The 27,901-nt window shown below is 45.4% G+C and overlaps 2 protein-coding genes across 5 annotated transcripts; one reads left to right on the top strand and one right to left on the bottom strand.

The window, feature by feature from the left end:
- On the bottom strand, window positions 1-20,989 carry LOC135368151 (cyclin-D-binding Myb-like transcription factor 1). 2 transcript variants are annotated; one of them, XM_064601268.1, is made up of 12 exons: window positions 15,742-17,478; window positions 12,276-12,365; window positions 10,858-10,948; window positions 10,676-10,752; window positions 9,459-9,573; window positions 8,955-9,042; window positions 7,532-7,671; window positions 6,255-6,420; window positions 5,712-5,795; window positions 4,018-4,086; window positions 3,855-3,940; window positions 1-692 (listed from the first exon to the last, which is right to left on the bottom strand). In XM_064601268.1, exons 1-12 carry the CDS (start codon window positions 15,820-15,822, stop codon window positions 583-585), a joined length of 1,197 nt encoding a protein of 398 aa, XP_064457338.1. In that variant the 5' UTR covers window positions 15,823-17,478; the 3' UTR covers window positions 1-582. The 2 variants fall into 2 exon arrangements, 1 of the variants encoding a protein (XP_064457338.1); XR_010414701.1 differs by lacking the exons at window positions 1-692; window positions 3,855-3,940; window positions 4,018-4,086; ... (5 more) ...; window positions 10,676-10,752; window positions 10,858-10,948 and having other exon boundaries at window positions 12,277-12,365; window positions 15,742-20,989.
- On the top strand, window positions 20,441-27,901 carry LOC135368150 (uncharacterized). 3 transcript variants are annotated; one of them, XM_064601266.1, is made up of 8 exons: window positions 20,441-20,708; window positions 20,894-23,628; window positions 24,680-24,730; window positions 24,813-24,871; window positions 24,941-25,035; window positions 25,115-25,183; window positions 27,550-27,610; window positions 27,675-27,901. In XM_064601266.1, the coding sequence occupies exons 2-8, from the start codon at window positions 20,895-20,897 to the stop codon at window positions 27,744-27,746; spliced, it is 3,141 nt and encodes a 1,046-aa protein (XP_064457336.1). In that variant the 5' UTR covers window positions 20,441-20,708; window position 20,894; the 3' UTR covers window positions 27,747-27,901. The 3 variants fall into 3 exon arrangements, with proteins under 3 accessions (XP_064457336.1, XP_064457337.1, XP_064457335.1); XM_064601267.1 differs by having other exon boundaries at window positions 20,441-20,770; XM_064601265.1 differs by having other exon boundaries at window positions 20,441-20,778.

The following is a 27,901-nucleotide window of genomic DNA, read 5'->3' as shown; positions in this document are numbered from 1 at the left end:
AGAGTTGGAAAAAGTAACTCCATTCATGCATTTATATATACAAATTACAAGCATCTCACAGGGGAGATAAATGCATGCTAGTGAATCACAGTCCATAAAATATGATTTACTGTACAGAGTGACATAAACTGAACATGAGTGCAGATGCAAATTAAATACTGTGATTTTAAGTCAGGTCGTGCTTGCATGCAATCAGACCGTCTCGAAGACAGAGAAAAGTCCATGTGGTGCTCATTGTATGGCAACAGACCAAGCAAATAAACTGCGAAAATGCCGAGCTCTCGAATTACCTACATGAACACACTCATTCGGCTGCAATCAATTTGCTCTTGACAGCTATTAGAAAACCATCTGAACAACACTTGCACTGCATTCCTGCAGCCTCATTCAAATCAGAAGTGACGATCTGAGCTCTGGGACACAGGAAGATTGGCAACATGCAGAGTTGCTTCCCGTGGTGACTTTCGGCAAGCCTCTCTGAAGCTGCTCGGGGTTGCAGAGCCGTGTTGCCATTGGACGATCTTCATTCTGGCAATGCGGTGAGGGATGTCCATCCGTAGGGCATGACCAGCAAGCCCGATATCATCCCTTGAGCCGAGGACACATGGACAGCTCGACAGCACGTTCTATTGATATGTTGCGTCTAGACAGCAGTGCTGGCAGGTAATACCTGTACAGGTAAGCTGCACCCTCTGAAATAAAATGAGCATTGCTGTATCAATTTGTCGTATTCGAGATAGTAAAAGGCTTATGATTGCTCCAAGGTGCACTTTTCGTGAGCTCTGCCTGTCGTCGTGGCTTCTGTATCTAGGGTTGCCACCGGGCCGGTATTATACCGGCACGGCCGGTTATTTGGGCGCACTGCCGGTTGCCGGTAAAAAGGCGATACCGGCAGCCTTTTGCCGGTATTTGTGGCTCAGGGCCTTTCACAAGGGCTCTTACGGGATTTTCCCTTCAACATTCCGCTACAGCTTGAATAAATCTGGAGCGGTCTTGGGTAAGTCACTTCTAGAAAGTAACTGAGTTGCAGTTATAGTTACTTTCTTGGCTAAGTAACTAAGTTACAGTTGTAGTTACTTTCTTGGTCAAGTAACTAGTTAGAGTTACAGCGACTGTGAGAAAGTAACTTAGTTACATTACAGTTACTTTTTATAAAAATGACCATGAGAGGGTGATAGTACAATCGTTAAAACATACATTTGTTTACATTTACTTAAGTGCGATAAAAGTATTATTGCACTGAACCAGAAGCTGTATAAGTCAATATGTGGCTCTCCCACAGGGCAAAATACGTACGTAAATACGTAAAGACGTAAATACGTAAAGACGTACGAGTAACTAGTTACATTTTGCAGTTACATTCACAGAAATAGTAACTAGTTACAGTTAAAAGCTACTTTTCTGGAAATGTAAGTAGTTACTGTAACTAGTTACAGTTACAAGTTAAAAGCAACTTAGTTACTACCCAAGACTGAATCTGGAGCACAGACCCAGCTCCGCAGTCACCAGTCGTTTTCTTAGTTATTAATTCTTCTTATTATTATTCATTGTTATTTCTAGCATCAATGAAACAGCCACACACAGGAACGTAAGTTTCCTCGTAATATCTTGAGCGAGCACGAGCTCTCTCTCTCTCTCTCGTCCACCCATCACCCCATTTCCACGAGCCTTTCCTCCTTTCCCTCTATTCCACCTCCTCTCCCTCGGCCGGTATTTTTCACTACGAAAGGTGGCAACCCTATCTGTATCTCATATATTGCTGCGCGGATACACGATGCGGAAGCTGTCAACTTTGGCTGTAGAGCTTGACCATACAGACAAGCAGAGCGTCGAACCGAAACGCTTTTTCGGTACGTTTCGGGTTCGGACTTGGCCATAAAGCTTTGGTTCCGGTTCAGGGGCTGTAAACTGGTTTGGAACCGGTTCGAGGCTCTCATATGCTACAAAGTTATAGGTAGCCACCAGAAACTATACAAGAGCTCTTAGTTACATTTTTATGTATACGTTTCTGTTTTTCGAGCAACAGGGTCCCCTTCCATCCTGTTGCCGAGCAACATGCCGGCAATCTGGGCAGGCAGGCCGCTCGAATCCCCACGTCACCCCCCTACCACACACCAACCCGTACCGAGCCGGTACGCGAAGTTTTTCGATCGGTGCGGTTCCGGTTCGGCTCCAAGATGGCGCTAGTAATTACGGTTCAGTTCCAATTCAGGTTCAGCTAAAAATAACGGTTAATCCTGATTTTTGGTTACGGTTCAACGCTCTGCAGACAACAATCTAAATAAGTTGAATCAGTTGGAGTTTTTCAGTTCAAGTTTTCAGTACTTGTTACCCTAATATACAGTCAAACCTCGTTACAACGAAATGCGATATAACGAAATTCGCGATAGAGCGAAATCATTTGGATTCCCCAGCAGAGGGCCATAGAGATCAATGTATTTTATCTCCCGCTACAACGAAATACTTTTTAGCCGCAGCCTCGATACAGCGAAAGAACGAGATAAGGTTTATGACCCCAAAGCCGATTTCAGGGTCACGAAAACAAAGGGCGCAAGCTGCGTCCTGTTCCCGCGACGATGGATGACACGCGCAATTAGGGTCGGGAGGAATCTGGTGCCTAGAAAAGGAAGTCTGAGTCATTGGAAGGTTTGGGATTTTCCTTCTGAGGTTTCTCCTTTTCGTGCTGCTTTTGAACTGTCCGGTTGCAGCCAAGTACAGGACGAAACGAGCACGAGACGCAAGGCGCCAACGTGCGTGTGTGGGAAACGCTTAGTTCGCGTGGTGGCCTACGTGACGAAATCAGCCAGATCTTCTTGATGGGGACAAACATGTCGTAGCAACGAAAAGCCTTACGGAAGACGCACTGCCACAGACGTGCTTGGAAGGTGTGCGGGATCGCGACATGATACGGAGAACGCTGCGGAGGCTTTGGCGGCGTACGAACAATGCGTGACAGCGCATCTTCTAGGCATGACGCAGACGCGAATAACCGGCTATTTCACGCAAGAATAAAATGCCACAAGTGCTGTTTGGCGCTGTATTTGTAGTTGTTATAATATTTCAAGAAAAACTTTTCCGTATCGTAGCGGGAGTTATCGACGTTTATTTACAGCGCGCGCCCTCGTGAAGATCACGATTCGTGACCTTCAATTCGATACAGCGAAATGTTCGATACAACGAAAGAAATTGCGGTCCCCATGAGTTTCGTTATATCGAGGTTCGACCAACATCACCATGCCTTTCAATTTCACAAGCAGGAAAGGCCAGCGTGTCATGCAGTATGCAAGACGCTAGACTTGGCAACACGATTCCAGTGTCTTCCAGGTCCATTGTTGACGTTCCCCACATTTTTGACATCATCCTCTCAGTTAACCTCATGTCCCCCCCGAACCCTCTCTCCGGCGTAACATCATGGGAGAGCACGCATACAATGAGAAAACTTGTATATGCCTAAATAAATAAATTTAAATGACAAATTACAATAACAAAAATAAAATACACAATTAAACTCCACCAAATAGCAGGCATGTTGAGCTTTCTGTATAGATGACGGTTCCTGTTTTCACACCTCCCCTAGCTTCAGTAAAGATCTCAAGTCTACACAGGGAAGCTTTGTGCCCGAATCTTGAACTCATCATTATCATTATTTTCGAAGTTGGCGCTCACAAAACATAGTGCGTTAGCACATGAAGGTCGTTTTGGTAGGCTGCAATTTGAAATAAATGCTGCTATTGGTCTTTGCATGGGAGCTTCTGGAGAATCACGGGCCAAACGATGCATTAATGCGTGTTACGGGACAAGTTAAAGACCTAGGCCTCTGTCTAAAAACAAACAGAAGTGGTGAGAAATCTTGCCTTTCATGCTCATCTCCTTGGAATTTGGAACTTTAGTGCTGATGAGCCTCTTCCACCTGTCGCACAGGGTGGTAGCCTTCTTTGCACTGAATTCGAGAAAGACATGCCCATATTGTGATGCTGCTCCGCACTACCGCCATACAGAAGGGTGAGAGAGACTTACGCAGGAAAACGCCGATTAATCAGCTTCCAATCGTAGTCGTTGCATGGCATATTTTCTATGTGGTACATTCTGAAAAGCAGTTTGGAAAGATGAAGCTGATGGTATTTTTGATAGTACAAAGCTTTCGCCGTTAGAGCCCGAAGTTTTGAGGAAATATTTTTTTTTCTTCTAAATTCAGGGGATAAAAATTGAGTAAATAAACGCATGCTCTAAATTCGTGCGAATTCGGGCTGAAAAACTTCCAGTACGCTAAATCCCGGAAGAAATCGGGTTACTCAGTTACTCAAACTAACTGTACCGATTTGGTACAAACGTTGATGTACCTGCATTTGCTGCCAAACAAGTTTGTGCGCATTCCTACAGACATCTCAGCAAGGGCAATTTGCCAGGTAAAAATCAGGTTTCACCCTAAAGACGCGACCTTCAATTCAGGGTGCAGATCTGAGTCAGAATCGGGTTAAACTCCAAAACTTGAGGCTCTATCCATGCCTCCTAATGGGGTACCAAAGTAACAAAATTATTCCTCGTGGAATTAAAAGATGTCATTACCACAATACACACACACACAGAAAAAAAAAAGAACAGAATTAATCCGCTGCATCGTCATGAGCAAAAAAGGAACTGCAATGCACGTTTTGCCTCTCCTTTTTTCAAGATGCCTGACTGTGCGAAAGGGCCTCGGAGTGACCTCCTCAAACGATCCCCGGCGACGGTTGGACAAATTGTTTGCAGAGAGCCGGAGCCCTATGAGAGTGAAGTCTGCCAAAGACATACTATCCCCCTCCACACCCGCAGGCAGACAGACAGACAGACAGACAGACCACTCAGCAATAGAGGAGCAGAAATGCACTACACTACGGAAACAACAACGCTACGAGAGTGTGCTCTGCATTGCCAGCCTTCTTGAGAAGAAAGATGGCGTACATTGCGATTTCTTTTCCTCACAAATCACAAACGACACTTCAAGTCCTTCGGACAGCTACGCCGGTCGGCTTCGCAACGCGCACTATGCTTTTCGCCGGGAGTGCTCCGTGGCGTGGCACGCGAGTGCACACACAGCACGGACTTTTCACCGATGCACGAGCTGTAACGACGTTCACTGCTCAGTGCCGAAGCAAGAAAGAGTCCCGTATATTTTTAGCACGATAGGATTTTGCACAATCCGGGGAACAGTCGATGCGGACGGACACGGGCGCACAGCACGTGCTGGGCATTTTGAATCATTGCCTTTTTTTTTCTTGCCTCAATATTTTAGTTGGTTGATTTCTTTTGACACGAATTTCGGATGATACAATACTTTCCGTCACCCCAAAGAGAGAAATTTGCTGGTTGGGCAAACAGAGTCCGAAATATCGAGAGACGGGGCTGCATGGTCTCCAAAATTTTGGACTTTCTTATACATCAACTCAATGGGACGGACGGCGGTTCCGCAAACTAGTCCATATGATCGAGCATGTCCGAAAAAATCGGGGTCCGAAAATTCGGTCGGCGACCGTAGTTGGTATAGGTTCGTGTTGACAAATAGGAGCACGACGCTGGTTTTTTGCAACTTCCCCCGCGGCGGACTTTTCCAGCCGAGTCAAAATTCCCCAACGATATGTGGGTTTCCAAACGGGTGGACACCCTGGGACAACACATCCACACAGATAGGTATACAGAAAAGAAGAAGAAGGAAGGAAAAGATTTTTACATACTCATTTATGAGATGCATGGTGTCATATATGTTCCAGAGTTTGATATGTCCTTTAGTTCTCTCTGTACGGCGGAAGGCATATACCCTGAGGAAAGTAGAACTGTCACTCAACAACAATTTTTCAAAATGCCAACGGCTTTCTGAAGTCACCTATGGCACACGGATGACCTTATCAGCCGATCGGCTTGTTTTATGCTTATTTGCAGAACTTATCGACATATACTATCGATGTTTCTGAGAAATATGACAATACTTTGATGACATACATGGATTAATATACATTTTTAGGACATCGCTAAAGCAACTGCAAAAACGGCGATATAATTTTATCGCTAGCAGACAGTCAACCAGCATGAAACAAAACCAACATGGACCAAACGTGCTCAAACTAAGGTCTGGCAAGTCTTGCGCGAGACAGGATTAAGTAAGAAACTCAAGTTTTACTAACAATGGTGACGTAAAAAGAGAAACGCGCCGCACTCTTGGGGGGGGGGGGGGGGACCCCCTTGTTCGTGTCCACATACGTATATACATGCATACCCACCAACGCTTATAGCACTGTATCGGCCCTCGTGTTCCAACCTCCTTGGCGATTTTCTCCCAGGTGACACCACTGGGCAGACGGCCATTGTGCTCAGTGTGGCCGAACTTCCGCATCGCTTTCTGCAGACGTATTTCCTCTTCAATTTCCCATCGTCCTTTCTCTACATCTGCGGGAGGTACAAGCGTCACTACGCAAAGTGTGCTATACCATGACATACAGTCGACGTGCGTCAATATGACACGCGTTAATATGACACGCGTTAATATGACACCCGTTAATATGACATCCTCACTTTATGACCACTTTTCCCAGGTACCGTTTCTTCCCAAAATGGGGGCCACGCATGAGGGCCCCTCGTTATTATGACAACCCCATAGGCCCAACCGTGACCAAGGTGTCGGGGGGGGGAAGAACACGCGTATTTTCCCCGTTATCACCACTGTCCACCACAGACTGAGCCATCCTCCTGACCAAAAATCCAGTGGCCCCTGGGAAAAACAGCGAATGCCGGAGCTGTGACCCCCGCTTCTGTCAGGTCATCCTCCTCGCCCACAAGTCCAGCGGCCTAGGGATGAAGTACTACTCGCAGCCTGTGTTCGCCATCGCCCGTGCAGTTGAGTCAGCTGAAAATCTACGTTGTGACAGATTCTCTAAGGAGACACTTTTAACGGATTTCTTTTGTCAATAAATTGTAAATATATTGTAAAGTTGTAAATAATAAATTGAGCATAATCTCATGTACGCTCGCACGGCCTGGTCAAGTGTTGGGAGGGCCGGGCGGACACGGCGCTACAATCAAACTCAAACTCAATAAATTGTATCGGTAAGATGAAATAAATTGAATTGGTAAACTGTGCCTGAAATATCCGTGTCTTCAATAAATTAGACAGGGCCTGACAGACCTGCTTTATGAAGGGTTTCCCTGGAGCATCATCCATGTTGTTCGTTATTACGACAATTTGCTCTATGGCCAAAATCCCGGGGCCCTGGTCATATTAATGAGGTTATTACTGCACATTCCATGTCATCCATACAGCTATTCAGCTGTTTTCGAGTATGAAAAATGTGGTTCAGGAAGATCGTTTTGTTTGAAATAGTGGACATTTTGAGTTGCACAAGCTTGACTTCAGCAGATGTCATTGACAAGGGGTAACGTGAAATGTGCATGGAACATCCGAGCTGCTTGAGGTATGCACGAATTTATACCAAGCTGTTTTCAACCTTAAAGTTTACTGTATGTCTTTTTTTCGAGTGCAGATTAGTGCCTTTCGTCATACCATATTTCTTTTCCTCGAGCTGAAGGAAGTGTACACGGATAGAGTCTGCCGGCTTCTCCATCACTTTTTCGATTTCGTGCCACTTCGGCCCTAGTCGCGCGTACAGTGCCATCACTTGGTCAGATTCTTCCTTGTTGAAACTGGAAAGAGGAACAGCGGATGAGTTCCTTCCTTCGAAGCACTAGGACACAGCACACTTTAAAAGTATCAGGGGCTCCTGAAGGTAAAAGGTCGATGTGCGAGGCCTCGAAAAATAGAGTACAGTCAAACTCCTTTATAGCGAACACCTTTTTAACGAAAATACCACTACAGCAAATTTTTTTACAGTCCCGCTGGAGCCCTATAGGGGGGGGGGAATATATATTTATTGAAAGGATGGAGCCCTATAGGTTCAATAATGGACATCCTTTTTAACGAAAATACCTTTACTGAGAATTTTTTTTGCTGTCCCCTGAGTTTCGTTGTAAAGGAGTTTGACTGTAATAAAAAGAACCAAAGAACTTACAAAAAAAAAAGAAAAAAGACTTGTTTTCCCCAGAGTCTTGTTTCACCTTGTTTCTTCTGTCTCAAAAATTGCCAAAATTTTACACCCCCCAAAAATAAGAAATAAAAACAGATTTTGGGAAAATTATACGACATAATTGCCATGCTGACACACCTTTTGCTGCATCATGAATGACTTCTGCACCTCTCTTTCAGTTGCTTTGCCTGAGCGTAATCTTATCAGAGTTCCCTCTGACCCTGCACTGCAAGGGGAACTCAGATAAGATTACGCTCAGGCAAAAGAATTGAAATAAGTGTAGGAGTCACCCCTGATTCAGCAAAAGGAAAGCTGGGTGTCAGCATGGCATTTATAGGCCTGAGTGACTAAAATATTTTGTTCCTATCTGTATAAAAACTGGCTGTCATTTGTCAGTAAGCTATTGTTTAAGTCCACTTGTCAGTCACACTTCTCTAAGAACGGATCTGTACCAACATGCCCAATGTACAGTGTTAACACTGTTGTTAATGTTGCACTAATGGTTACAGGGACGTAAACGTGCCATATTTCGTTTCTGTGTGCTAGGCAAATAAAATCTATGTTTATAAATTATATTACACAATGATTTGTTCTGTAATGCTCACTGTGAAATCTATGTCATACAAGGGAGAAAATTTTAGTGTTCAAAATTTTTGGACAAAAAGGAGAAAACATGAGAATGAAAAGTTTTTTTTTTTTTTTTTTTGCAGTTCGAAACTGCAGGCAGTTTTGCAGCTCTAGTGCTCATCAAGCTCTGGGAAAAGGCAACAACACTAATCAAAATTCACACTATTAAGGTGTGGCAAGGTGTGACCGAGCATGAAAATAGGACATACATGACATACAACATACTATGAACATCAACTGCACAAACATAAATGGACTACATAAATGATATCCTACGTTATACGTGTGTCCATCCTCAGCGGGTGAAACAGAGCTCTCGCACGTCTGTATATCATCCGCAGGGAGCGTCGTGGCAGGTCCTTTCCTGCAGAAGCAGTGCATGAGTGGCCTCCCTTCCTTGTACCCCAGCAGCACAATACATTGGCCAACGTTAAGTGGATATTGGGGAACACCTGTCTAGTATTGGTCGAGCATTGCACCAGTGCTGCCGACATCCAGCCAATATCGGGTGAAGAGATTGTGCTGCTTGAGATATTATTATATTATGAGATATTATATCGTAACCACACGTTGTTTTGCCTGCCTCTGTCTGATATAATTTATTCCATTATGTGGATTGAGGTAAAAAAGCAATGCTAGAGTATTCTGTGATGGTCTCCCCAAAATGCGTCTGCTGTACGAAAATCGGTGGCCCATAACATTAGACAGAAGCACAAGAGAGTTTTTTTCCCCCCCATGAGATGCTGTTCGTTAGGTGAGGATTGACCGTAATAGCCTTACCTAGAAGTTGTAGAACCTTTTGCTGCTGTGCGAATTTCTTTGCGTTCTGTACTTCCGTAGAGCTCTGGGTCCCTTTATGACCCAAGATGAGATGTGGATGTTGAAGGTTAAAGAACTGCCAATCAGAAAGAATATGTAAACGATGGCAGCACTACATCATTTTTTTCCCCCTTATATATATCGTGTACAAGTCACTACACAACTGAGGGATACACAGAAGTGGAAACATAAACACACACAGAGCTTTCAGCAACGGAGCAAGAAAGTAAGATGCAAATGAGGTGGTGCAATGATCTCATAGGGAACATGCCTACCAATAAGGCCTAATGTTGTAAAATTCCACTCAATGAGCATCGCTGCCACTGCCGGCAAAACCCAGAGAATCGAAATCAAACGTTTCAAAGCACAACAAGAAAAAAAACAAAAAAAAACACATACATTGCCTTTCATCATCTCATTGTGTTCTGCACATTTTTGTTTTTCTTTTGAACAACAAAAAAAAAAAAAAAAAAAAACAGCTGTTTCACACAAGAATGTCAGACTTTACTCTGTTCAGAGTTTACTTTTTACTGCCCAACTGAAAAAAATAAATAAAAAAGAAACATTAAATCCAAAAACATGAAGACCTAACATAAACAGGCTACAGTGTTTTTTTTTTTTTCAGGTTTGTTTCTTGTTTCTTTAAACTGGTTGGCAAAAATCAGATTTTACCTCAGAAGCTGAAAAACAGCATAATATGGGGTAATACAGTCAAACTCCTTTACAACGAAGCTCAGGGGACAGCAAAAAAAATTTGCAGTAAAGGTATTTTCGTTAAAAAGGATGTCCATTATTGGACCTATAGGCTCCAGCGGGACCGCAAAAAAGATTTGCTGTAGTGGTATTTTCGTTAAAAAGGTGTTCGCTATAAAGGAGTTTGACTGTATCAGGTGAAAAAAAGAAAGAGGGCACTTATAGTGGTTGTTTCGCTATAAAAGAGTGGCTTATACCGGACTGACCTGACTTACACATATACAGGAAGTGATATTTACTGTGCCCGTCTGTCTGGGGTATTAAACAAATTTCCTCGCTAGTTTGACAAATTTTCTGCCTCTCTACGTGTGCGGGTACACTTTGATTACCCAAAAAAGTGTGCTTTACAAAGGGCACCCTTACGCGATAAATCTATCAAACAAAATGAACACGCACTTTGATAGAACGACATCTGTTCAACTAACCTTGGCGATGTTCTTGAAATTTCTTTTAAGGATCGCATCCTCCTCCGCAGAGAAATGGTGCTTCCTCAGGGTCATCCCTGCGGATAACAAAGCGCAACGTGGATGCATTCACCCGGTTTTAAAAGAGCAGCAGTTTTCTTCTTCTTTTTGGTTTGACAAAAGAACAGCGTGGTATACTACACCTGTCTGTTCCTCATATGCCTCAATTGTGCCAGGTGCAGGTTCCACGGAGGACTTATGGATATCCGGAAATTCACCACGCACTGCATACTCCTGCAAGGAGCAGACAAACGTTACGCATTGTACTGCACAATGTATAGCTCTCTTCTGTTTAAGGCACATGTCGTAAGTTCCAGAGTACACATTGCAAAGCATTGAGAACCAAAGAAAGACAGGATGGGGGTGAACGGAATCCATGAAGGTTGGTGGCCGGGGGCGAGGGGTTATAGTTAGACCCCTGATGTTTTAGGGTTTTGCACCCGAATTTGCACCCCGAATTGAGGTTCACCTATCTAGGGTTAAACCAGATTTCTACCTGCAAAACTGCACCTAGGCTAGGCACCTCAAGGCACCGACACTAGTTTGTCACAAAATATGCGGCTGGCCCCTTACTTCTGGCGCTCTGGATAAACGGTACAGTGAACGTTTATTCTACAATAATGGCCGATTTCTCCCCGAACTTAGTCTGATGTTAATTTTTCTGCCCGAATTTGCATGAATTTTCGACATCAATTTATTGACCCGATTTCTACCCCCCGAATTTGGAAAAGTATAGAACCCGAAAACTTCAGGGTCTAGTTATAGTTTGATAGGTGGTTGAATAGAAAACACAATGAATTTCTTCCTAGCACATCCCCCCTCCCCCCCCCCCCCCCCAAAAAAAAAAAAACTGTGATACAGTCAAGCTGTTTGCATAATAATATGTCTGGATAAGACGCTGACTATTATTCTATGTTGGCTTCCCTGTAAGTACTGCTCTCAGCTTATGTCCTCCTGTTCATAATTATGCTTACTCATGTAATCTATCTGCAATACTTCCCTCGTCGATTGCCTCTCCTTTCTGTCCCCTTCTATTCTTATGCCTTTGAACGTGCAGTGCAAAAAAAAAAAAAAAAGAGCTGTTTAACAAGCAGCCCTGCATCTCGAAAAGCTACAAAGGTAATGCTGTTGAGTGGAGTCTGCATGGAATTTAATCTACCAAAATCAGCAATAATTATCTTTTGCACCGTGCCCGGATCGACGGTTGCATACCTAGCCCAGACCTGGCCCAAAGCCTGAAAGATTCTAAGTTTCTTGGCCAAACCCCAGCCCGAGGCAACTACCTTCCCGGGCTTTGGGCATGGCTTCCCTGCATGGCCCCAGCGCATCAGACTGGAAAGTTTGACCGTGCCTAATAAACGGAGGGGTAATACAGGCTCGACTCCGACATAGGCCAGGCAAAGTACGGGCACTGGCCCAGCCGGGGCCCATAATGGTGAACCCCAAGCCCATCCCAGGCCCGCAAAAAGAAGGCTTTAGCCGGCCTGGGGGAGGGGCTCGTGCTCTATGCAGTGCCTAATTACTAATCTACAGCATATACAATGCAAGAAGCTTCACCCACCATAAAACTGTGGTCCACAGGGGATCCTGGTCGCTCATCGTGGGACATGTGATAGGTCAGCATCATGGCTGCTGCTATCTTTGAGTGAACCTACGTACACAAGGAAGCAATTAGGGGAAGGCAAGCGTGCGGTCCGCGGCACAATCACATTCGTGAAGTGTGAATTCGTCCTTGCCCCATCAGGAAATATACACACGTATACACGTGTGCACACCTGCAAACTTTGAAGTAGCACGTACACAGGTAAGACAGATCTATTACAAGAAACGGAAACAAGCAATGAAGCCGCAATGAAGCACACACTCGGGTGAATTTCATGAACCTCGTAATGCGTCACAGAGTCCCGGTCATCTTCACATTAATGCAGGTGACGGCCCCGACTTATTGAGCTGGTAGCGGGTTGCGCTCGGGTAAGAAGTTTTTCCACAACCAGTAATGGAAAATATTTTGTTGTGTCACAGAAGAAGTAACACGAGCGACATTCACCCGCAGAAGCGGAAGGATGCGAAAAACGTCATTACTTCCTCAGCAAGAGTGCTCGACGTCAACTGTTCATATACACTACTAACCACGAGGAATATCCTACAACACAGCCACAGGATATTCTACAGCAGACGGCAGGAAAGACGCTGATGGCGTCGTCTGCTAAGTGCGCAATACGTCGCTCCTGATATTCAGCACCGTGTGAATGCTCACATAACATGGGACGGAACTTTGTCTGTGTGTGCAGTGTTTTCACTTTTTCTTCCACTATAATCTTCCATGAAGACGTCGCTCGTGTGAATATGCTGTTAGGGAGCACTCACAGTTCACGCCTGTGTTCCTCCTCCTTCTTGCACGTTGAGCGTGAGTGAGATTTTAAAAATTATTTTAAAAAAGTGGGCAGGCTGCAGGTGGATGCATCTAGTAACGGAACGCGTGTCAAACATTTCCAATCCCGACAGGACCATAGTCATAACGCGCAACTTTCCTTAGAATAGGTAAGATGTGTCTCAGTTAAGACAGAGTACTATATTTAAACTGTCCTGAAGCTGAACACGTAATGCCGGAGGGTAGGGGGGCGGCCTACGGTTTGCAACTTTGAAACCCGCCGTATCATGGTGGTGTCTGCCAAGCTGACTTCTTCCGACAACACTTCCAACAGCTCTGCACAACAAGAACCCCAGCGACACCTTGTAACTAGCTGTTTCACAGCCTCCGATCAGTTCCTATTTCAGTTTGTATCTAGACTTTGTCTAGATTTTGTCTGTAGTGTTCTTACAACAGCGTTCTTACGATACCTGCCCTGCACCAAAAGGGACAGGGCGAACCTGAACCTGATAGTCTGGTGCTGGCACCACATGGCCTTGGGCGCCAACACCACCTAGATACCGAAAGCCTCCTTACTCGTCGCCATGACGTAACAACTAAGAGTCAGCCAATGAGGATCGTGCTTTCAAATTGCTGTGCCTTTGTGCCATTAAACGCATAATCTCTCTCTCTCTCTCAAACTGCCGTAGCCAATCGCGAATGTGCTTTCAGCGGTCATAGCCATGAGACGAGCCACCGTCAGCCGCATGGGCAGCCACTGTCGTCTGCGAGTACTCCGCATACTAAATGGGAAACAAAATAAAGCGCAAAACAGTCTCAGACGTTTTCTCAAGACTGGTTTCCTGGAAAGCATGTTTCACTTTTAGTCTAGAGGTACAACTTTGCGAAGTTAGCTGTGATTATTTGTGTGTTCTTGAATTCGCAGAACAGTGAATCGTTGTAGCAGACGAATTCCGACTATATGTGTCCATGTAGTGAAGGAGGGAGAGGAGGCAATAAGAAGGCCTTCTGTATCAAGGTGGGCCTGCTAGGGACAGGCGGCAGGAACCTGGACTAATCTCGCTTGGCATCATCAGGAAACAGTGCTCCATTTGTGCTGCTCCAGCAGGATACTTTCTCGTGTCTCCAGCACTTGGTCCGTTTTGTGTGCCATCTGGCAACAATGACAACATAGTATCAACACTGGTGTCACTAGGGATGTGGCCTCCACCAGGTGACGAGCCTCTCCAGTGTCGTCCAGGGATCGGAACCGAAACTGAACCCGAACCGTAAACCGGAAAAAACCGTTAATTTTCTGACGAACCCGACCGAACCGAACCCGAACGATTTTTTTGCTTGTCTGAGCCGAACCGGAACTGAACCGAAAAAAGTTGATACGGTTACCGGTTCGGGAATCGGTTCAGAGGTGAATTAATTGTACTACTGACCGACCTTTTTTTGCTCACCTGAACGGTTATCTCACGCCTTTCTCTTACAATCGTGTACGGTGAGCGTAAGCTTGCTTGCATGTAGCAAAATTACTGCCCGTGGACCGGTTAAACCGAGGCCGAAAAAAGTAACTGTTCCAATCCCTGTAAATGCCCCCGACCGCTGACAGATTTTTTTTTTTTTTGTCTGTGTATGTGCGGGGGTGGGGGCCCTGAGTCGAACCCGAACACGAACCGAACCGATATACCTGAACCGGGTTCAAGCTGATAATTTTGGTTCAGCGGAGCTAAACCCGAACCGAACCAATATGCCTGAACCCGAACCCGAACCGGACCGAAAAAAATACCGGTTCCGATCCCTGGTGTCGTCTTGCCCCGTCTTGCTTAGCAGGACGATGGTGCCACAACAACATGACGAGCCCTCTTTTTTCAGGTGGGGCAAAGAGCTCTAGAGCTCTCACACCCTAGTGATGCCATTCTGAACAATGTTTAGGGACTATGTATGTAACCAAGTGTACGCTTTGTTTTCAAGATCACTATACGCACAGCCTTGACAGAGATCAAACCTACGACCTGGACATTACCCCACAAGACTTATAGGTAATGCTTGAGCTTTGAGGTGATATCCATGAACACTAGTGAAAAGCAAGGAACGTGGTTCCCACTGAATTCTGGAACAAAATTTCGAGGGTCTTTCAAGGACCTTTTAAGGCTCAGCCGTCATTTTGCCTGGCACGTAGAACGCAGTTTTCACAAAAATATAGGTGTCACACTAGAGAATGCATGGGGACCGCAAAATAGCAATCCATTTACAAATGTGACTGATGACTCTCCCGAACGATAAAGACCGTAGGAGGGAGGGTTCATGAGTACAACGCAGGGAGACGTTCCTTTCAGGCAATTCTGGTTTCTGCTGCAGGTGCCTATTGCAACGAGTTTATTTTATCTTATTTATTTAAAGTACCCCAAAGGCTCATCAGAGCGCTACAGAGTGACGACAGCGTCGTTTTGCAACTGCCGCTCCCGAAAAACGGATTTTGTAGTAGCAGCTCCACGAAAATAAGAAAAGATGCATAATCAAGGATTTGCACGGACAGTGGGGGAAGTTGCAGGGTTTCCCAGATGCTGAAACGGCACTGTCAAATTCCGGGGTATTGAAGGGTTTCAAGGACCAGTGGGAACCATGATTAGATAATTTGATGCATCGCTAAAGAGGAGATAGAACCAACCTTTGTTTGAGTTGAGCAACGCCCAAGATACCTCTTCGTTCGAACTGTCATCCTCAGAAAAGAGTGCTGCATCGGAATCATTCATCAAGGGCTCTGGAGCTTGTGCTGATCGTTCAGTCGGCAGCGCCGTCTTTCTACTGGCAGTCTGGCGGGGTTCCACAGAGTTTTTCGGGCTTTGCGCCTCACGGGGACTCGGAGCACTGCTGTCATGAGTCGACAACTCGGAACACAACGCATTTTGTGCTGTATGGTCGGCAGACAACTTCTCCCCTCTATCATCCTTCTGGTGACTTCCGTGAGGCTTTTCTTGGCTTTTCTTGCGACGCTGACTAGAGACTGTGCCGTTGTCACTCTTGGCAATGGTGCGTTGCTGGCTCTGGGGTTGCAGTGAGGGCTGCAGAGTGGGAGTTTTCTTCTCCGCGGAGTCTTTACGGTGCTTCTTTTGTGACTTCCTTTTATGTTCCTTGGGACATTCATTTGGAACATCGCTACCGTCCAAATTTTTGCCAAAGTACTGAGACAGTACCTGCATGACCAGTTCTGGGTCTTGACGCTATCTTCGGGAATCCCCGAGTGTGCTTCTGCGTCAAGACCTCCTTCATTTTCCTCTGCATATGAGCAATGTTCTTGTTTATCCTCTTGTACTATAGGACTTCCCTCGGTAAAGCTAGACTGCTTTTTGTGCTTTTTACTTTTTTTCTTAGGATGTTGATGAATTGAAGAATCCTTTAGCAGGCTAAACTCAATTGTTGGCTGGTTGCCATCACACTTTTCTGCGTCAAGACCTCCTTCGTTGTCTCCTGCATATGAACATTGTTTTCCTTTTTCCTCTTGTAAAATAGAATGTTCCTTGTTCATGGTAGACCGTTTTTTGTGCTTTTTACTTTTTTTCTTGAAATGCTGAGGAGTCAAGGAATCCTTTTGCAGAATAAACTCAACTGTGGGCGAGTTGCCATAATGCTTTTCTGTGTCAAGACCTCCTTTATTTTGCTCTGCATATGAACATTGTTTTCCTTTATCCTCTTGTAGTATAGAACGTTCCTTATTCATGCTAGACCGTTTTTTGTGCTTCTTGCTTTTTTTCTTGGGATGCTGATGAGCCAAGGAATCTTTCTGGAGGCTAAACTCAGTCGTGGGCAAGTTGCCATCACACTTTTCTGCATCACGACCTCTTTCGTTGACCTCTGCATACGAACATTGCTTTTCTTTATCCTCTTGTAAAACAGGACATTCCTCATTAAAGCTAGACTTCTTTTTGTGCTTTTTACTTTTCTTCTTGGGACGCTGATGAGTCAAGGAATGCTTTTGCGAGCTAAACTCAATGTGGGCCAGTCGCCATCACACTTTTCTGTCTCAAGACCTCCTTTGTTGTCCTCTGAATAAGAACATTGTTTTCCTTTATCTTCTTGTAAAATAGGGCATTCCTCATTCAAGCTAGACTGTTTTTTGCGCTTTTTAGTTTTCTTCTTGGGACGCTGACTAGTCAAGGAATCTTTTTGCAGGCTAAAACTCAGCTGTGGGCCAGTTGCCATCACACTTTTCTGCCTCAAGACCTCCTTCGTTGTGCTCAGCATACAAACATTGTTCTCCTTTATCCTCTTGTAAAACAGGACATTCCTCATTAAAGCTAGACTTCTTTTTGTGCTTTTTACTTTTCTTCTTGGGACGCTGATGAGTCAAGGAATGCTTTTGCGAGCTAAACTCAATTGTGGGCCAGTCGCCATCACACTTTTCTGTCTCAAGGACCTCCTTTGTTGTCCTCTGAATAAGAACATTGTTTTCCTTTATCTTCTTGTAAAATAGGGCATTCCTCATTCAAGCTAGACTGTTTTTTGTGCTTTTTAGTTTTCTTCTTGGGACGCTGACTAGTCAAGGAATCTTTTTGCAGGCTAAACTCAGCTGTGGGCCAGTTGCCATCACACTTTTCTGCCTCAAGACCTCCTTCGTTGTGCTCAGCATACAAACATTGTTCTCCTTTATCCTCTTGTAAAATAGGACATTCCTCGTTAGAGCTAGACCTTTTTTTGTGCTTTTTACTTTTTTTCTTTGGACACTGACGAGTCAAGGGGTCTTTTTGTAGGCTAAACTCTATCGTGGGCCAGTTGCCATCACACTTTTCTGCTTCAAGACCTCCATCGTTGTCCTCAGCATACAAACATCGTTCTCCTTTATCCTCTTGTAAGATAGGACATTCCTTGTCCAAGCTCAACCGTTTTTTGTGTTTTTTACTTTTCTTCTTGGGATGATGATGAGTCAAGGAATCTTTTCGCAGGCTAGACTCAGTCGTGGGCCAGTTGCCATCCCGCTTTTCTGCGTCAAGATCTCCTTCATTGTCCTCTGCATATGAACATTGCTTCCCAGCCAAACCATCTCCGTGTGGGTTAAGCTCTACTGCAGGCCCAACGCCATCACACACTCTGTACTTCTTTTTCTTTGGCTTACGAGGAGAAAGAATTGGCGGTGACAAAATATCCGCAAACAAGTCGACGTCCTCCGATTCGCCCGAACGCGTGCCTTGGATTGAGGGACTCCGATAGCCGAGCGGCACCTTTCCGGGTTCCTTTTCCTCTCTTTGCTGTTCCCCGACACGTTCCGCTGCGCCAGAAGACTCTCGCGGGTACGCAGCTACGCTACTTTGCTTGCTGGTAACGTCAAACTTTTCACTCAAATCCAGGCTTAGCGAATTGTCTCTGCGAGCGCACGTTTTTCCGCCGACGTGTCTACTCCAACCGGACGAAGGCGAGGAATGTTCCGACGAAAACGTCCCGACAGAAACTTCCTTGCAGGACAAATCGAGATGCTGCAGCTTGTTATGGGTGCGCAATATCACCTCTCCTGGCTTAGGATCGTCCGGGTGCTTAAAAGGCGATACGTCCACATCGAAGCCCCCAGAGGACACGATAAAACCCTGGGACGAACCGTAAACCGCGTTATTTCCACTGACGCTAATACTGCTGTCGTTTTGTTCTGCGTCGTATGTACAGCCTCGGAAGGAAAGAACGTCTTCCAAATCTGCAGAACCACCGTCGAATGTCTCGCCACGTCCGCGCCTCTTCCTTTTATGCTTGGTTCCGTGGATGACAGACGCGTCACTTTTTTCACTGCCAGAAGCATGGCTACAACTGGAATGTAACTGCGACATGCTTCGGTCACCAAGAATGCTTTCCAGCTTTTCGCTGCTACGATGGTAAAGCGTAGATTCCGATGTGGATGCGCCCTCTTGTACCGGACTTGGCGTTGGCATGCTTTCAAAATTTATTTGCAGTGGTTCGTTTCGCAGCCCGGTTGCACTGCATTCGTGGCTCGAAGAAACGTCGACATCATCGAGGATATTTGGGACGGAGAAGCCCAGCGTGCTTTCAGGGACACAAGTATCGTTCCCGATTTTCGTCTCTGAAACCTCATCACCCAAAGCAAAGAGAGGGATTTGCTGCACATCACCCTTTCCACTGTGACAATGCTTTTTCCTTTTCCTGTGCTTCGGCATTAAAAGCGACTCGGAGTGTTGCGTCCCTTCTCTAGAAAAAAGAAACGCGATATCGTCTTGCGAGCACGGTGCGCTTACCCCACGTTCACACACAGATGGTTCATTCACACTGTTTACGTCGTGCTTCTTTCTCTTATGAGGCTTAGAATGTTCGGCCTGACATGCTTCGTGTTCGAGCACTGGTGTGTGAATGTTCCCTTCGGAACTTTTAAACTTATCTGTCGCTTCTTTGCGGTGCTCCACGCTGGCGTCTTGCTCCCCCAATACAGGGATACCTGTGTAATCTTTCTTCTGGCCTTTTTTCTTCTTCCCAGAGATCTCTGTTTCTGAGACGTTTTCATCGTCTTGTGCTTCGTGGTATTCTTTGGGGTTCTTTCTTTTCGAATATTCTACGCCGATGTCACCTTGAGTCCCTGGGTGTTGTTTCTTGTGCTTTGTACCCTTTTTTGCTGGGCGCTCAGCGTCACCACAGTTCCCTGCTCCGTGGTTCTCTTTTTCACGCTTTTTCAATCTGGGTTTAAATAGGTTGAATGTCTGAAAATACGCTCCGTCGAATTCGGTGAAGTTGTGCTCTACATCTGATGGTACCTCCATGGCATATTCGAGACGTTCCAAGCACTTCTTTCGTGCTTTTTGAAGATCCGTGTCCCTCTGGTCTTCGGTTGCTTATTGCTGGAGGTATTCAACGGACAGAGTCTTGTAAAGGAAACACAAAATCACTCACGATAACGTTTGATGCTGCGTGACAGGCTACAGCGTAGCTACACGAAGGCATATACACAATGCGACCGTACATTTTGCGGTTGTCGCAAACTGCATTTCACCATTCTACATGGGATCGCTCGGTCCTTCCGGTGATAGGTTTTAAAACACAACACACGCCATGCAGAGCACGTGCGTGAAAACGTTGAATCATTTGGGAAGACAACTCCAAAGGGCTATCGACTCTGCTATAGGCTATAGTAGACTCGCCAAAATTCAAGCCATGCCAAGCCAAGTGAAACTAAGTTTTATTTTTGATTTTTGGCGATGCTGCCACATCTCTTGAGCCTTCATAAGCGTCATAAGCGTTGTGATATGTTTGTATTTTGTCAAACCTTCTCTTACGCATTGTGTTTTCCGATTGCCAAAAGCAAAACATGATAACGCTTGATTTTGTTTGCTTACAACCTGGCCACGCCACGGTCACCTTGCTACGGCACGGTCACCTGACCAATCTGACCAATTGCGCGCTTCGCTAGATGGTTTGAAAGGTTTGAATGTTTTGAGCAGCGTTTGAGCTGCCTCTAGGAAGTTTTTCCGCTTTTATCTCTTCGATGCTTTCCATTCTGAAAATGGGATTGACTGTGAAGCTACTGTCATCTTTGCTGGACGTTCTCCCGTAGTCTGTTTGAGAAGACACTACGCGGATCGCATGAAAGCATGAAGTCCTGCACCTGTTTCCGCGCACGGATGCGGAAAGCATAAACATTGGGGACAGGTGAGATAAGTGTCGGCAGGTGCACTGACAGATGGGGTTTGTTTACCAGCACCAGCAAATGAGTAAGAAGGCAAGCATACTGTGAAGAATTGTAGTCATGTCTGTTCATAGTATATAACCTTTACGAAGACGGCCTTTAGAGCTTGCCTAAAATTTTCCATCGTCTTTTTCTTTTCTCGTTTTAGTATGGACAGCCAAAACACAAGCAGCAAAGGGCTGACTTCTTGGTTGCGATCATTTCGTACATCAAGAGACAGCCCAAACGACTTCGCCGACGTTGCAACAACGCAAAATAATCGCTTTGCACGAACGTTTCGACGTAGTCTTGGGCAAAAACCTGAACGCAATGATGATGCGTCTCGAGATATGAAAAGCAATCCCACAAGAGCATCTCTCATGTCCATACGAAAAGTCTGGGCTGCGGATGCAGAAACTGTCGCTAGAGAAGCTAAAATCGTTGGACGAAAGTCAAAGAAGCCGTGCGCAAAAATAAACGGACAGTGCAGTCCAAGCAAGATTCCAATTTCTCCGCACATGAAAGCTCAGCAGAGGAACTTGTTGCCGCACGTGCGTGTCACGCACGACAAGGAGAACGACAGGCTGCGAGCAGACACTTGCGAAACTCGCAGCGCCTCCGGTGACAGCCTCGGCAGCACCCAGAGCTCTAAGATGGTGATGAAAGCAGCAATGCTGGCTAAGAGTCGAAGAAGCTCTTGCGGTTGTCACACAAATCTAAACGTGCGTTCGGAACAGGAGGCCGCATTTCAAAAGGCAGCCAACCAGATTGGCCTCCCAAGAACGTCCACTCAGACGGGCGTACTTAGAGCTGGGGAGAGGTGTCGCTCGGTGCCTCTGTCACCGCTCGATAACATTTCGGGCATCAGGGACTCCTCGAGGGATAGGAAGATGGTTCCTAGCACGCTGGTCACGAACGGGACTTCAGCACGGCAAGGCCAAAACAGGTTGGAAGAAGCTGTAGTAAATGCACGTAGTAACGTGAGAAATATTCCACCTTTGCAACAAGTTCTAGAGGAAGGCAAAATTCCAGCTGTTCCACCGAGAACATATTTACTGCGGATGGCACATGCGAAGGCTCACCTTACCGGGACGAACGTGCCCGCTTTGCATCAACCTCTACAGAAGACAACCCGACACGCCGAAGCACACTCGAGGAAGGTCGCACGGGGTCCAGAAGAAGACGTCCGTGTGTGTTCCCGAGGCATCTTAAAAAACGAAGTCGTAAGACCAACCCAGTCAAACTCGGGAAGGTCCAATGTGCGGCCAGCAGTGAGGATGCCATTTGCTGGACTGCAGAACAACCCAAGTTACGGCCTTGCATGTCGAACCCAAGCACCGAGACATCAGTACTGCCGTTCGGAATCCGGGGTAGCAGCCGACGACGAGAACACGGTGCTGAACTGCAGCTGCGAGCGATGCTTGCAGAAGTTCGCTGGCTGCCTCGGACAAGGATGGCAGAAGAAACGTGCTTCCTGTAGGAACCTGAGTCGTCGGTACTCGAGAAAACCGCGTGCGCCGTCCCCGCCCGACATTCCCACGCACGAAAGCAAGCCCGTTCAACGGCACTGCGAGTGCTGCAACTGTAGAGCGAAAGACGTGCGTGCAGATGTCGAGCCAGCTAGAGGAAATGGGTTCGTCGAGCGAGAAGAAAGCGACGAAAGATTGCTGGATGGGAGGGTTGACGAAACATTCGGCGCACTCAAAAGTCGGGAAGATATCGACAAGATTGTGGAACTGGCAGTGAAGGCCAGCCTCGAAAAGATTCTTTCGTTGAACATCTTTAGCAGTCGAAAGAAGTCGAGGTCCGTGGAGGACCTTCAGACTGTCGGTCAACGAAAGGTCGGTTCACCCAAGAAATATATATTGTTGTCGACATGCACGTCTGGGAGGCGCGAAACAGGACAGAATCTGTCGGAAAGCGGCCTCGGCGCGTCACAGCGTTCATGCTCTGTCGATGACCTGCCGTCGGCTGAGGATGTTGAAAAGTTATCCGATGAGCTTTATAGCACATTCCTTGAACTAAAAAGCAAAGCAAGCATAAAGGATGAACATCTGCAAGGTGTACACAACATTGCATCAAACAATGCTTGTCAAGACCTGTCTCCATCTACGCCTGTAAATTTGGTAGAAAGCAGTCCTTCCTTCGAGTCTACGAAGGTATCCACGGCTTTTATAAGGCTAATAAAAACGGACAAAATTTCGGAGTGCGAAAGAGACGCCGATACGGAAACGACATCGACACATAACAATGGAGTCACATCGACGACAAAGAGAATTACGTGTGACCCAGATAGTGTATGTCCTGCCAATGAAGTCCACCTGGTGGTTAAAAGCCTGAAAAGCATCGTGGAGTCCATGAAAACAAATTTTGCTGATGCGGAAGCAAAAGACGCACTAGACGCCAAATTGACGCCTTCTGCCAGTTCGGAAGAGCAGCGCGGCAGTCTAGCGAATTCGAGCGGGCGTAACAAGCGCAGTGGACCTCGAGATAGGATTTTATGCGGCTACCAAGACATGTCCAATATGTTGAACCCTGCAACTTCAAGCGCGCATTGTTCCGGAGATCGTACAATCGAAGTGGCCTCCGGGAACTGCACTTCCACCACGAGTACGAGCAGCCTGCCTAGCAGAAAGTCTCCCGACGGATGGGAGGAGACTCCGACCACCGACATGTCGGTACCGACCACGGAGCAGGATGAGAAATCAGAATCGAACCTCGACGTTGTAAACGGCGAACCTGTGACCCCGAGCGATACTAGCACCGATGATGAGAAGATTTTGGAGGAGCTCATACGTAAGGGCATGGCGTCCGTGCAGCAGGCGAAGCTGTCTCCGAAATATCCCAGGTCTCCGCTGAGAAGCGCGAGGAAGTATAGACCGAGAGGTTATTTCTGTGGAAAAGGTAACATATTCTCGTGAGTTTCAGGGTTGCAGCTGTTATTGTTGCTATTGCTCTCTTTTGCGACTACTGCTTTCTTTTTTGTACTGTCTTCCCCCCTTATGTAACACCAGGGGTGCTTAAGGTAGTGAAAAATGAAATGAAATTATCTAAGCTGTAAAAGGGACAAGAAAGTGAAAAAAATCCTTGACAGCAACACAAAAGGAACTTGAGTCACTATGCATAACGTAAAAATTCGCGAGACCTTCCTAGCCATTTTTTCTTTGAGTCACTAGTTAAAGTGGCACTAAAATGGATAGACAGCTTGTTCTCGGATGAAAGCTTGAGTTTCTACAGTCACTATGTTACCAATGTTATTTTACTTAGAGCTACTGTTTGTCACAAAAACCTTATTGAAATGGCTGTTGAGGAAAACCCTATCGAAAGTACTTTTGCTGACAGCGGCCAATCGGATCCTCAAGACGCAGGAACGGTGACAACCAATCGGGCTACATAATTTCCCAATGCTCAAGCGCAGTGCAATTTCCCGCATATTTGCAGGGTGGTGCTGAGAGAAGAAAATGTTTGCTACCATCTCGATCAGTAATGTAGCCAGATAAAATATTTCGGAAGGGCTCTATGGGAATTTTACATGGGGGAGGAAGATTTCACCCTCGTTTCCCTCTCCCAAATTCACTACCAAAGGTACGGTTTTGGGGGCAGGGGATTGAACCCCTCCAAACCCCCTCTGATTTTTTATTGTGACTTCGTAGCTGAACGGAAATGATTAAATACGTACATTGTCACACTTCTTGGGAAAGCACACGTTACGATTTCTTGTGCTCATAAATGCGAACAATGCAACTGATGAATTTCTTCCTTTTGTGACCTTTGGAATGGTAATGGGACCTTTCATTTCACGAGGACAAATGTTTACACTTCCATGCCTTTTTATTAATTAATTAATTTGTTTGTTTATTTGTATTTTTATGATGCCCATGAACGGGAGAAGTTCCTAATAAAGTTTTTAATATCAAAGTGTCACTAAAAATTTGTTGTTACGATATTTTTGCAGCTAAGTTAAAGTTAGCGGCGTACACCAACACCGGCCACGTCACCGTACACAGTAAGGAAAGCTTGATGTTTTTTAGCTGACATGATGATTGTGCAAGTTGATTGCTATGACGAAGTGATTCACATTGTTGCAGTAATGCGTGCTACAAACCTTGTGACCTCACTGGGGCGCCCCGCAAATTCCTACGTAAAGGTAGTGTACATAATCGCTTGCCTAGGATGTGTAAACGTTTGCTGTGACAGAATATTTTTGTCTCTCAAGGTCTCTCTTCAACCGAACTCCACAAGGCGAACAATGTGGAGGACAGCCGTGGTGAAGAACAGTCGAAACCCAGATTATGACCAGAAATTTTCATTGTACGTTGCGGTTTTATTAAGGCCCTCTCGGAGGAACCCCTTGGTACGAGGATCACTAACCATTTGTCCCCTTCCTCAGTGAGCTTATGCCGGAGGACACGCAAAGACGGCTGTTATTGACTGTCTGGCACAGAGACCCTCACAATAAGTACGTACAGTACTGATCTGCTGCAGGGATGGGCGTAAATATAATTTTTATGTATTTGAATGAAAATACAAAATACTTTGCTTAAATATGTACTTAAATACTTGGCATAAATAATTTGTAGGTGTAGTAGATATAAATACAGTATTTAAATGCCCAAAATACTTTCATAAATACATTGAACGAGCAGATAACTAAGATCAGTATAGACTAAATAACTGATTATATGAGCATTCAGGCGGACCATTACAATGTTACAGCGTTGCTTCATCGTGGTGATTTGAATTATTTAATTAGACGATTCTGTCGTCCATGCAGCTCCTGTCTGATCAGACGATGTTGGTTCATGAAAGACATTAGCCTCACCACAGGAGCTGAAGAACAATATGCACATTATGCCAGGAGGTCAATAGGAACAATATGCTGAACAAATAAACAATAAAACAAATAAAATAAAAGGAACAATATGCCAGAAGGGCCTGTAACATCTAGACATAGGCCCTGGAGACCTTCTGAGGTTCCAGAGCCAAAGCCCCTTATTTAGTACTGAGTGTGGTATTGATAGAAATGAGTAATGTTGATGCCATTTGATTCTACACGTGCAGTATCTATGTATTCCAGAAAGAAACTTCTAGATGTGTACTAATCCTTTACACCAGGTGATTAATATCTAGCCTCTAAGCAATGCCTCAGACATGACAGTACTAAATAAGCTTCGCTTCAGAGTATCGACACTGAAGTCCAACGGAGAGCAGGAGCGCCATCTTGTTTTTGCACCACACCGGTATCATCCCGAGTTGAGGGTCAAAGACGGATAATATAATGCTCCCTGTGCGATAATCCTTGTATTGTCCACCAGAGCGTCCCGAAGATATCAAGGTCAGCTCAAGGCCGTCAACCTTGATGAGCTGCTTGCAAGAGAAAAGAACATTTCACCCGTGTACGACAGACGGCATCGTTCGCTGAAGTGCGTCAGAAGTGCGCCCGCGCGTGGGTAGTGTGGCGCGGAAACAAGATGGCGCATGATCGCTCTTGGAACTCAGTGTCGATACACTGAAGCGTAGCTTATTTAGTGACTCTAGACGGTACATGCATCTGCAAAATTTGGAAACAAGCGCGTTTGGTGTACGGTATTTACACGTATTTACAAAGTATTTGAGCAAATAAATACTCCAATACAGTATTCAAATATAATCGTAAATTTTATATACGTCTAATAATACATATATATATATATACGTCTTAGAATGTATTCATACTACTGGTTCATAACCTTGAGTTCTGAAAATAAATGCGCAGTGTGATCCCAGAAAGGCATGTCAGCGATCAGCCTAACAACACGTTTTTGCAGCAGGAACAGGCTGTTTAAATTACTTTTGGAAGGGGTTCCCTACACAAGGGGGCAGTAGGTTAGGTGCGACTTTACTAAAGGATGATAAATAGTTAGCTTAACGCTTTTTGGCAAGAGATGGCGATGCCTGCAGAGGATACCAACTGCTTTCGCTATTTCACTCTTAACGTAGCTAACGTGATCGTCTCACGACAAGCTGTCTGAAAAGTAAACCCCTAGTATTTTTATTGATCTCACAAATTAAATAGTCTAATTATTTAAAGTGACATTCAAGATGGAGGCAAAGGTTTATTCTCAGGTCTTTATAGTGGCCCTTTTGTTTTGGAAATGGTTACGACAAGGCGATTTCGCTTACGCCACATACTTCTGTCGGAAAGAGCCATGTTTGCGTCAGCAACAACATTATGGATACCAGTGCCAGAAATGAACACAGTAGTTTCGTCAGCATATGCAAAAAACGTGCCAAGTTGTGTCGCCTTAACAATGTTCTTTGTATAAATGTTAAGTAATAATGACCCCAATATACTGCCCTGGGGTAGACACCCCGCCCTGTTCCTGGGGATGACAGTTGGTGGAGCAGTTGGAGAGCAACCCTATCGGTGCTGACTGGGACTCTAGGAAGAGAGTGTTATGGGTTATCCCACTCGCGCTTGGGGGTGTTTATCCAGAAGCGGCCTCTCCACTCCGAATGCATGGAGGAGGGTTATCGTGAGGAGGAGGAGTCCACCCGTAAGCACGAGTGGGACCGCCCATAACACTCTCTTACTTTAGTTTTACTTAGCAGTGATAGTGTGGCTCTCCAACTGCCCCTCCAGCTGTCACCGCGTTCAAGTTGATGTTGGAAAGAGCTGTACTTGCAGTATTTAGCGCAGGAAGAGAAGCCAGAAAGAAGAAAAAGGTGTGGTTATATGTATGTTTGTATTATGATGTTATGAATGTTATGGATGAGTACTTCTGGTGAAGAACAAACAAAAAAAGAGGAATATTTATGTCAATATTTCGCCCTTTTCTCGTTTAGACACAGTGAGCTGTTGGGCAGCATGTCATTCGCGATGGAGAAGGTCCTTAGATGTGTGCAGGTGAGTGCGAGGAATAACATAAAATTTCCGGGCTACCGTTTCGATTATGTTTGTAATATTACAGTATGCCAGGGGGTGGTACAGACTTCTGAAGCAGGGCCTTGGAGCAAAAGGAGCGTTGCGACAGTGCCTTTAACGAAAGCACGGAATGCCCACCTTCGGTAGATGCTTTTACAGTACCTAATTCAAAAATGTGCAATTTGGAAGTGCTTTCTCACTCATGTTTTGTAAACACATATGGAGTTTCCAGCCAATTGTTGTATGGCGTACAATAAACTGCTAGACTCTCTA

This window comes from Ornithodoros turicata, chromosome 9, assembly GCF_037126465.1.
Source record: "Ornithodoros turicata isolate Travis chromosome 9, ASM3712646v1, whole genome shotgun sequence".
NCBI lineage: Eukaryota > Metazoa > Arthropoda > Arachnida > Ixodida > Argasidae > Ornithodoros > Ornithodoros turicata.
This window is presented reverse-complemented; position numbering and strand designations above follow the sequence as displayed.